Source organism: Photinus pyralis, unplaced genomic scaffold (genome assembly GCF_008802855.1).
Source record: "Photinus pyralis isolate 1611_PpyrPB1 unplaced genomic scaffold, Ppyr1.3 Ppyr1.4_LG3b, whole genome shotgun sequence".
NCBI classification, from domain to species: domain Eukaryota; kingdom Metazoa; phylum Arthropoda; class Insecta; order Coleoptera; family Lampyridae; genus Photinus; species Photinus pyralis.
Window position 1 is genome coordinate 24,065,806 of NW_022170510.1, and position 12,556 is coordinate 24,078,361.

The 12,556-nt window shown below is 35.8% G+C and overlaps 1 protein-coding gene across 1 annotated transcript in view; it reads right to left on the reverse strand.

The window, feature by feature from the left end:
* LOC116166720 (neurotrimin) overlaps positions 1 to 12,556 on the reverse strand; it is a 102,680-nt gene that overhangs the window by 36,724 nt on the left and 53,400 nt on the right. Inside the window, exons 3-5 of the mRNA XM_031481795.1 lie at positions 961 to 1,064; positions 248 to 455; positions 43 to 198 (exon numbers count right to left, since the gene is read on the reverse strand). Coding sequence (XP_031337655.1) covers positions 43 to 198; positions 248 to 455; positions 961 to 1,064 — 468 coding nt within the window. The remainder of the gene's footprint in view (positions 1 to 42; positions 199 to 247; positions 456 to 960; positions 1,065 to 12,556) is intronic.

The window sequence follows — 12,556 nt, forward strand, 5'->3', positions numbered from 1 at the left end:
GCGTAACTGAAATTTTATTCTAAAACAATGGAATCTCTTTACCGTTTTCGCCGTTGTATCGAATATCTTCACCGTCTTCGCGTCTCCACATCACGTACGGTTCCGGAAAACCTGTAGCTTTGCAGGTGAGACTTACGTTTGTGGATTCTAGAACTACCATGTCTGAACTAGTTTCGCGGTCAATTATACTAGGAGGAACTGAAACGAGAATGTAGAATGCGAGGGCTGGGGTGAGGAATCGCCTTACCGACAACTTGTAAGTATCCTTGGCGACTTCGCATAGGATCAGTGTTTACTTGGCACATGTACCAACCTCTGTCGGCTTGTTGAACATTTTTAATGTGTAAATACCAAGAGCGATGGTCGTTGTAGCTTAACGATATTCGGGGATTTTGAGTGATGACGTTGTGGTGTATGGATAGGATAGTTTGTGTATCAACACGAACCCACGCGACCTGCACACAAACAAGGAGAGAAATGTTAGGCTCTTCGCGTAGCAATAAATTTAATAAAAGTTTCAGTGTATCGAAGTATCGAAGCTGTATTGCACGACCTAACTGATGATGTAAAAGGTATAGAGTAGGTAAAATGAAAACATGCCCTCACGGTATCTATGAATCAGAGAAACTGTTCACGTCTCTAGTCTGTCGAGACCCAAAAAACTGCAGCAAATTCTACTCACGAACAATTCCTCACTCCTTTTGTAGAGAATCGCACTTCCATTTTCAAGTTTGTTTTCTTTCTACCTCTTTTATTGTTTATACATAGCATGCGAGTACGGTAATGTTATTATTTTTCAACCCATCCATGAAATCGATTCGGTGCCTGTACGCATAAATCTAACACAGCTACCCTGCATAGCATAGCAGCTAAAGAAACTCGATTGCTAGTCGCGGTCCCTTGTCGCTTGTGCAATCCAATAATCCCTTCTAAAGCAATCCATCACCCAACCCTACTTACCTTGAATCCCCGCAGGTTGTCGACCACGCAGGTCAGCAGTGCGTCGCGCCCCACAGTCACGGTTACGTTAGGGATGGGTTCTGCAAAGCGCGGGTATGACATTTCTGAAACAAGAATTTATATAAGTTAGTTTAACCTAAATCTATCATACGCACAACAAACAAAATCGAATTCTCTCTTCAATATTGCATTACTCCAGCCGTCACATTATTAGATAAAAGTAAATGAGCGACCAAGCGACAAGCTCAAATTTACCTCCCGAAACGGTAGCCAATTAAGAACTTCTAATACACGTTATTTACGCTTCCATTGGCAACATTTTGAATAATTTATTTTGGTACTGCTGTCTCAATTTCACAGGAATTTACTTCACCTCTTTCAGAGAGTATAGAGACTACTATTAATATTCATGCATACACATATTACTTTACCACAGACTTCTATACAAGTGCATACTACGATTCATTTTAAACCATCACTAATTACCTGACCCTATTTAGCCATAATGCAAAGTAATTTAGGAATTTTATGAAACTATTCCCATTTTTGGGAGTAATATGTGGTTTTTCGTTCAAGATTAACAATAATATTTTTAGGCTATCATCACAAAAACGTTGATTTTGTGGTCGCTTTTGCGGCCATAAAGTTTCACTTTATTGTACGCTTCTGTCAATCTTTACTTTATTGTACACATCTGTCAAACTGTACCTACTTATTTGAAACTGATGTGTGAGAAACAGTAATCTGTTTGATACAAAGTGTCTATCTGGTCTAGCCCCATCAAGGATTGGGCCATCGACGTGCGTTTTTTTCATTTTCGAACTTGTAGGAATGTTTCACACTATTTTGCATAATCACAATGTTCACATTTAAAATTATAGTTTGACGTTTCAATCTTTGCTGCTTGCAGACCTTTTTGAAGTGTAGAACCAAAACATGAGGGAGATGTTATTGCTTACATTATTATACGAAGAATCACCAGCAATTAACTGAGAACACAAGTAGCTACCTATACCTACCATCAAAGTAGGTAATCTGATTTCTAATAATTGTACAGCATGTTAACTATAAGGTCTTGGAAGCCACAGTTACGAAGGACGTATTGCATTTGACATTATTTCGGGCGCCTTCTTGTGCAACGGAGGAAGTTGCGATTGTACTTTTACTCTCAAACGCCTGCTCTTATATCATATATGACTTAGGGTCGCAACGCTTGCAGCTTCCAAAATTTCATTTGGGGTATCTGAACTGTCGCTATCACCCATTTTGATACGCACAAAACACACGTAAAGATGCTAATTTTAATTACATACGACAGGAAATGCTTTGTTTTTAATTGTCTAAGATAACTATGATTTTCAGAAAAAATATGTTTATGAGCAAATTTTTGAATTCTTTTTTATGATTGCCTAAAAAATGTTGTGTGCACCTTGGCCAAAAGTGATTTGTTAGGCCTCATCTGAATTGCGGCCTCGGCTACCGCCTCGGCCACAAACAGCAGCTTCGGCCAAAAAAGATCACTTTTACGGCCTTGGTACACAAATAACTATTATAGATGCTGTATTTAATTTTTAATAATACTGAAAATATAATAGTATCTAAATTATATACCAAGAGACTAAAGTGTGTGTTTTAATCGCGAGGGTGCAGATTGTTGCCCGAAAAGTAGTTGAGGGCAACAAGCATCCGAGGGAATAGGGCGCACTTTAGTCCTGTGGTATATACGCTATTTTTTGTACTCCGGTAATCAGCTAAGCCAATTTCAATGTTAAAGTGCAAATTTGAACGAAAAAATTTGATTGATTGTAGAATCAATATAGGTGTCAAATTGTGACCGTATAACGATAAATGTCAGTTTGATTTAAAGATTCTAGTTTAATAATACGGCGTAAAAATGATCGTTAAAAACTCTGAAGAACATAAGCTATAAGGAAACCTACTGCCTTCCAAATTCAAAAGGATTTATGGAAAACGGTACCTACCTATAATAAGTGTAAAATATGGTGCAAGAATAAATTAAATATGTACATACAATACAGGTAACCATTAATCATTAAATTGTGTTTGACAATTCAGTGTGTACTGTCACTTTTTGTACCGCGTCGCGTTTTTCTCCCTCCTTGAACTTTAGTCCCTTAAATGAATGACAAAGAACGTTGATTTAGTACACGGAGTACAAAAATAATTTATCAAACGAAAGTGGGTGTATTCGTAAGATGAATCATATTCAGAAGAACATGATTCCCTGTTCTATCGCTTAAACCTACATGCCGATGTGGCCCCACGTTGGGCGCAAAGAATTAATGCAGTGTGAAATGGCACGCGGTCAAAATACCACCCATCAGACACCTACCTAGCTAGATTAAATTACCATTATTATTTTCTCTCTTAAAATTTATGTCAGCGCGTGACTGGGTTCTGATACAAACAAAAATCTAAATCTCAATTGCAATAACTGTCCAAAAACACAAAATAGGCCTCACCCCTGGCCTCACCTGTAGAAATTTTAAATCTAGATCCAGAGAACACAAAAATAACAACCTAAAATCTGTCATACGGCCACACATAAATAACAAACAACATTAAATTTTAATAGATAACTCAAAACCCTTACACATCGATGATAACTATCAAAAACTAAAAATACTAAAACACCTCGAAATAGAAAATACAAAAATAAATATCCCAGATAATCTTCTAAATCAAATCACAACAGTCCCTGAACCAACCACACATATACTATTTCCTACATCCCTTCAAACAACACATACACTCCCACAATTAATAATACTTCACATTACGAGGTCCGGCTATTATATAACGAGACTGCGCGCGCAGAACGCGTACCAGAAGTGTAGAGGGGGAAACGGACACATCGTAGGAAACCTTGAAGTGTCACCTATTCCAGTCCAAAAAGACGTTTTTGTGCGTTGAGTAGTATTTATGCTATTTGGTTTTGAAGCCAGCGTGTTTTTTTCTCGCGTCGTACCGCAAAACTTGAACCCCGAACAAAAACTGGTGCGTCACCAGATCTGTTCAGATGTTCTTGAAAGGTTAGTGGAAGAGCCTGGATTGTTGTAAAGGTCATCACATGCGAGGAAACTTGGATTTTCCAGTATGATGTTGAAGCTCCGAGAATGAAAAACGCAAGGATGTCGAAATCCAAATTCAAAGCAATGCTCATTGTTTTCTTCAACATTAACGGCGTCGTGATGACTCAATGGGTTCCAGAGGGTCAAACTGTGAACCGAGCTTATTATTTGCAAGTCCTGGTAACACTGCGAGAGCGAGTTCGTAGGAGACGGCCGCAGCTATGGAAAGACAAGTCGTGGATTTTGCATCAAGACAACGCACCTGTTCATAACGCGCTGTCTGTAAAACGTTTTTTAACCGATAAAAGCATCGCAGTGGTTGAACATGCGCTGTATTCGCCAGATTGTGCGCCCTGCGACTTCTGCCTATTTCCCAAGATCAAGTCTGCCCTAAAAGGAACGCGTTTTGGGTCAATGGAGAAGGTGAAGCAAAAAACGACGGAGCTACTCAAAGTGCTTACAAAAGAAGACTTTCAGCACTGCTTCCAACAGTGGAAAAAACGAATTATTCGGTGTGTGCAGAGGGAAGGGGAGTATATTGAAGGGGAGCATTCGTTAGATCTGTAATGTTTATAATAAAGACCTTTTTCGTAACCAGTCTCGTTATTTAATAGCCGCACCTCGTATTTTAAATACACACACACACCTTTTACACTCAAGCACACCACTGACACAACAGCAACCATAACCTCACTTTAATTCATCTATTAACATGCTGTGACCGTGATTCTTTAACGCTTTAATTAAATTACAGGTACCTACTCCATTTTTGAAAACACGATCTTCAATCTCGACGTATCTACTTATGTAAATTTCTAATTTTTGACGGCAACAATTTTTGTAAAAACTTGATATATCTTATTTAAATGTAAATTTCCAGCTAGGTACGGCCTGAAGATGACTACAAAGTTGAAGTCGATAGCCTATAGAAACCTATAATAAAAGAATATTTTGAGTCTCAATCTTATTTTCACATCATACACTTCAAAAACAGGAGCACTTCGTCGATAAGACTCTTTACATTTAGTTGATAGCTTTTCTAAGTTAATTAATTACGAAGACCCTAATCAAAATCAGTAAATTCCACTGAAATTACTACCCCAATTTAAATTGAACATAAAAGTTAAACTACAAAAATCTGGAAGAAAAAGTTAAGGTTAACCACGCCTTTTTGAAGGCACACAACCCGTTTACAAAATGGATAAATAAAAAGACGTACAAGTTAAAAGAGCTCAAGAAAAATAAGTACTCATATATTAGTGAAATTAATATCCAAATTATCTAGTCCGGACAGTGGGAATACGATGAACGACATACCAAACACTTGACCCAGAGCTGACAGCTTTTAAAACTCGCTTTTGTGTAGCACATGCGCGATTCTACCCATGTATGTCTAACAATATGTGTACCAAATTTGGTTTAAATCGTTTCAACCGTTTAGCAGGAAATAACAGTATAGACAGACAGACCGAGCGATATTACCACGATTTTTCTTATTCGAATTCCTGGTACTTCAAAACGTATTTCCCTCAAAAAGTGAGGGATCATTTCTTTAACCCAATGCCTAAGGATAATATGATGTGGTTAGAATGGTTTTACCAATGAATCAGAGCAATAAAAAGAGTCTAAGGCGATACATATTCAGCCACCTAGATGTGAGTAGTTTGTCAAATGTGTAATCCCATCTTCTAAAAAAAACAACCAAAAAGCCCCATGTATAAAACGGAAACATGAATGTTTAACCACTTGAAGGTAACCTTTAGTGTCACAATATCTAATTTATCCGCCAGTATGAAAAAAATTGGACTAGTTTACATCTAGGGTGTTACGACGACCATTGACCACTCTGTAAGGGAAGGTGATCTGTAAATTTTATATGCACCCGTCTACACATCACGTAGCAGGGTATTTCGGCTTTGACGTACTAGCTGCTCCACCTTTCTCTTTACGTCAACTTTTCAACTTGCCGAAAGCACGTTCAGATATAGTTTGCGTAATATGTAAATTAATGCAAATTAATATTATTGTATTCGTTCTATCCGTAAATTTGTAATTCGCCCATTATCAATTCGTCTGTTAATTGCATTAATTTAATTTATTCGAATTGTGGGCATCCCGCTTTCGACCACAGTACTTGTCAGCCATGTGCTTTTTGCCAGCTTTGTCATATTTGTTTTGCATGTACTGTTGCTAACATCAAAATATTTTATATGTATTGAAACCCTCATTTGCCTTTAATACCAGTAAGGAAAGTTCGAAGAACATCCGAATAGAAAATAAGAGAATCGAAGAATCAATTTAACCACCCCTTGGGAGACTACTAAAGTAAGGGGCACCGTCCGATCACCACCCATATAACTGAGAACACCACCATCGTCCACCTGCGGCGGAACAAATAAATATCTAGTAAAACCTAGTCAGCGAGGGTATCATTAGTAATAACTAAAAAGCTTCGTCTAAGTCAGTATTTACAATAAACCTGTTACTTATTGGTCAATGCAGGAGTAACGTGCTTTGGGTATAATCCCCCTTAACTTACCTTCCAAATTTTTGCAATCTACGGGGCCTCCCGTCAGATGCGTCCCCATTCCAATCCAAATTTTTCTAACACGGACCGTTCGGACTTGATTATTCGAGCGTCGCTTCTACTTGCCCGCTTTAAGGAAAATGTCAACCAATGAGGACATATTATTATTAGTTGCACTAGTAGGTAAGACAATTCCTGTTGGAATAAAAGCAGGGTATAAAGTTGGATCTTAGGCAAAAGTGACAACGGTGTATTGTAACCATTAAACTCCGAATCTACAACGAAATTTCGAGAAAAATGTACAAAATTTAAATCCAAACATGACGTCTACCGTTACATAATACACATTCTTTTTAACGTCGCGAAAAATAACAGCTAGCAGCAACCGCGTTTACTCGTTATCTCGACTATTTAAAGAAACATCACTTCCACTATCACATAAACTTCTTCCTTAAAAAAATTCAAATAACTCGCCAATCACAACTAGATTTGATAACACCAGCTTCAAAGGAACACGCCAAACGTCCTCACTTGCGCCGAAAATATCGTGCACAACGTAAAACACCTTACCTTTCCTAATAGTTATAAGAACACGTGCGTTCATTAGATTTCGTCCAATAAAAACTCCTTATCGCAAACGACCAGATGTCCTTACGTTTTAACACGCGATTTCACGTTTTCCAATTAAATACATAAATCTAAATAAACAATTTACAAAAGCGATAAAATTTCAACACGAATTACGCAACTACAAATAAAGGAAAATCAACACTAAGACACACTCTTTGGAAAGTCAGTACTTAAGATTGTGCACAGATTCATGTTGAGCTGTCCTCAAGGGATTATCATAAGTCAGCCCCAGTACTTATTTTTTTTAATTACTGCATGCATCAGATTCACAACAATGGTAGAATGGCTACTAGAATATTATTGGGGTCCTCTTAGAATCCTGTCAGAATCTTTTTGGGATCTTCTTAGAACCTTCATAGTACTTAGAAGTTATGTAGAAATTTTTGTTTCACGTATATACCTATGCAAAATTAGAAGAATACAGCAATTTTTTATAGATAGTTGGATGTTTTCGTACGAATGATAACTAAAAAAAAAAGATTTTATACTTGAACCAAGCCGAGCACAGGACCAGGATTTTTCAGAGACATCCGAGGTAAGCAATTGTGTGATACATACGATGTTTTATCTAAAATCACCTCGAAACTTTTTTTATACCAAAAAGACGTTAGAAAATGTCATATTCACACCTTTGGCGCTTTGTTTTTAAACGTCAAATCGTTCGCTTTGCTGCAGGTGTGACTATGACATCCCCTTCTGTAACAGTCGCTGTCAATAGCTGTTTTTGATGGCCTTACTTAATTAAAACAAGGGCAGTAAGAAGTTGTTACGTGCGTGGGACGTTTTCACGTAGTAGAAAATATCATACAACACATTTTCGATATTGTTAATAGTGTTAATCAGCAATTGCCTACACTCTCGACATGTATTGGTCGCAAATCACAATACCTTTCAGAGAAACTTGCAAATCACCTTAATCAATACTTCATAAATACCAGTAAGGGTGGGTCTTATTAAAAAGAACAAAGTTAAAACTAATCTTATAGACATACGAAGTCCTTTGAAGTAATGTTTATACAAAATGTTTTCCTTTTTAACGTGAAATATAGCTTTAAAATTGTATAGACAAGTTTTGTACCAAAAATGAAATCTCATTAGAAGATAAACTTTGAAGTGCACTACTATGATGCATATACTGAAATATTCAGTGTGTTTATTCATTACTTAAAAACAAGGCACTTTGGCTTAATTAAAATTCTTTTAATACAAATAGTTGTAAATGATTTAATCTTATTCAGATTTGAAGAGGGTATACAAGCCAATCCACAGAATAGCACGGGAACAATAGCTACACACCAAGACATCTGGAAGGATCACCTGAAAATTGGGATTCAGGATAGAGTACAGAACACGGGAGACAGAAAAAGCTCAAATGACCAAGGAAATATACAAGGTGAAACAATATGTAGGTATGTCATCAAGATTGATTACCTAATAGAGTTGATCCAAACATACATTCTTTACTGATCGTCTGTCTATCCGTCTGTCTGTCCGTCCATCTGTGTATCCCTGTGCAGTTGTGCACGATAACTTTTGTATTTCATAATACCTACATACTTTTGGTTTTGCGCAATCCATTTTCCTTTGTTAAGATATTTAAATGAAATTTTGTATGTAGGCGGCACTTAAAATAAACGTAAAACTAATGTCGAGTCGAAATAAATTTGTTTTGCGCATGCGCAATCCGATACGACTAAAATCACGCAAAACAATTATTGCGGATGCCCAGGCCCACATTCGATATTTTAGGGTAGGATTCTTATAAACTGCAATTGCAGCAAAGTAGTACAAATGGGAAATGAATGCAAGTGGAAATGCGCTTTTTGTATTTTTAATTTTAGGTTAGCTTGAAGTGAATCTCCCTTCGTCTATTATAGACGAAGGGAGATTCACTTCAAGCTAACCTAAAATTAAAAATACAAAAAGCGCATTCTATACGTAATTGAAAATATGGTATTTTTGTTGCGTGTGCTGTGCACCTAACATTATTATTAATTGTTCGTCTTATTGAGTGATAATTGCCCGAAAGGAATGTACTGTACAGAATATACAGTGTATTAATTTTTTAGTGAAATATTTATCGGCGACAGACATCATTCATATTATACTGGAATAATTCATATTTAAGTGCACATCGTATCAGTTTCCTTATTCATGGAACACATAAATAATTTATGGAATGATTTCTGGTGCTTGGTCTCATAGGGACTTTTGTTTAAATTATAAGTTGCTGACATAACTACGTATTATTAGAATCTATGGATGTAGTTTTCACAACCTTCATAAATTATGCTTGTAGAATTTGGGGTTTTCCCTTTATTTAGTAATCCCATTTTTGCTAAATTATAATTAAATGTACTGGTAACAAGGAAACACTTTCTGTATTTAAGTGTAACTTATGAATTTGATAAAATATTTGTACTAGTGTAAATCGCATTGAAACTAATCACTTTATCACTTTATAATGAAGGTTTTCTCAAAACAACAGAATGTGTTTCAGTATTATATTAAGTTTCGTATTCATTTTATTTACAAGCCACTATGTAACCCTATTTTTATTTCATAAACCAATATTATTCCCAATATACTATCGACATAAGCATTCCCATAATGTCTCCACTAACACCCCTGGTAAATTTTTTAACAACTTTGCATAGCCAAAACCGCAAGACTTCAACAATCCCCTTAAGAGCTATAAAATGATATCTATCTGACATATTTGAAATAGTAGTCGTATTATAGAATGGTAACTGTGTCACATTTATTACTTTCTAACTTAAAATGTGAACAACTACACTATATTTAGGACAAACGTATTCATTAGTGTTTGAGAAAAATATTAAAGGCAGGCGATTTTTTTTGTGAAATTCAAGGGAAAATGCCATTAAACCATTAATCTCTGTATTTGCTTTCAGGCTTACTTCCTAACGCAGTTAAACATTGTGGTCATAAGAATGACTAATTTTCAAACGTTCAAAATGTGTTTTTTTATGCGCATGAATTCCGGGAAACAATTCCGCACAACACAAGCTTTCGGGGAGAATACATTAATAGAAAGCGTTTCATAGACTTATGTTAAATCTATATCCAAATCTGTCAGTTTGCGTTTGCGGAACAGAGTGACGGAGAAAATTGTTTTGCCGCAAACTGAGCGATTTTTATTAAAAACAAACGGCGATAAGTATATTCTGAAACGTGTTTACCTTTAAACCTGCATGTGATAGATTTAGAAATATCTAGAATACTAAACCTGGAAAATGCAGCAATGGCAGAGCCCGAGGAAAGATCTGCTGCATTTATAACCATTTGTTATATTTGATAAAGCATTAGTCACTTGGTTATCAGTTGATAGTTAAACTGCGCAAAATTGAGAAAATTTATAGTGGATTCATTTCGCTATATTTCATATGTTCACCATAATTAATGTTTATTAAGTCGAGTATGTATATAGTGACTGTCAATTCAGTATAACATCCGGAAATCAGTGGTCAATAATGAATTTACTTCTAACAATAGACCGTATTACAATTATTAGTATCTTTGTAAAGGGGAGAGTGTACGACTGTAAGTTGTAAAGAAATACAAAATCCTTTACATGGTACACATTTTAGAACGGTCATAGCGTAACCTAACTTTTGGTTAGGGCTCCATCCCCTGCCCGCACTGTCACTGATTGAAGGATCTTTCAGCAGCTGAAGCGTTTATCTCTACTTTTCTTGGAGGATTTATAAGAATATTTATTTTTATTTATTTATTTATTATCCCTCTCTTGTTCTGGGCCCTCAACAGGCTTACGCCATTGAATAAGTACCTTAAAGAAATATAACGCCCGTGTTAACTGATGAAATAAGAAAATCTGCCCAGGATTCTGTCGTCCCTCTGTTGTGGGGGAAAGTGAATCACAAATTTAAAGCTAGTTACTGACTTTGCAGATTTCTTTACTTCTTTAAAATCCCAACGTTGCCAGATTTTTGGCAACGCTTTGAGTTTGAATAAACTAGATTAAAATATTGAATACACTTTTATTCAATGCCAATAACAATATTATGTAAGGAAGGATCAATCTGAAATGTAAGATCATAAGGAACAATAAATAAAGAGAAAAATGTAGTTTAATCTAATAAGAAAACAACAGAAACTGTTTTAAGGCCCATTATCTTTACATAATAAACAATCAAACCACCTAGCTCCATTTAAGGATCTGGTAATTTTAGTCACATTAATGATCCCAGTAATTAATTTCAGATTTAATGTTTAATTATAAGTAATTACTAATTACGTAGGGTGGTACCATTGAACCACCTTAAAGAAGTATTACCATTGAATAAGCACCTTATATTCAATGGTCCATGCTATATAAGATTTTTTGAAAAAAAAATAAGTTACCGGTTCAAACCGGGGTTTTCATGCAGGTGAAATGATTAGAAATTAGGGAAAAATAATTAAAACAGCTGAATTTTTCCGCGAATGAAATCCCGGGGATTGAAAGGGGTGGAAAGTGGGTGTTTTGCAATTTGTGGCAAAACTACTAATTTTAGGCTAAAATGTTCAATATAAGAGTTATAGAGAATAAAAAAATCAACTTCTTTTAACCAAGTTATTAATTGTAAATTGCACATAACTTTAAAATGGATTTCGCAGGATCTTAAGACAAAAACGTGACGTATAAAATGAAGATCACTATCATCAATAATAAATAATTCAATTTCAATGTTATTATGTATTATGCAACAAACTACATAGATAACAAAAAAAATTGATGCAAATTTCTAATTACATTCGCTTCAATAAAACGAACTAGGTACAGAAATACTCAGTGCAAAAACATAAAATAAAATAATAAAGCCACTTTTCGATATAACAAAGAAAAATATGACAACACTGTTCAACTCTGATAAACAAGGAAAACAAAGGGCCCCTAAGTATAACTGGTTTCCCTGTTTAAAATAGTCATTATTTACCGCCCCAGGTCAAATATCCTTCAATATTTGTGGTAATTAACCACTTCGCAGTGTATGCAACACACCTTACACCAATTTCAGGTTTTCCTATGTAGTTATACTTCTTTAAAGTGCTTATTCAATGCTTACGCCCAATTACAGAGTGACCCGCATAATGCTTTTTAGAGGTGCCTCTGCAGAAGGTCAACACACACCCTAATATCTGACGTTTGATTCAACGTAAATTAATTATGTCATAACTTTTATTCGTATTAATTGGATTCTGTGTCCTCTCGTGTAGTTAGAGAGGGTCCTCCGGGTACCCCCCGCTAACAAATACCAGCCCAGCTCGATGGCGTTAAGAGTACCAGGGTAGTCCCGTGCAAAGTTATCAACTTAATTAGGCT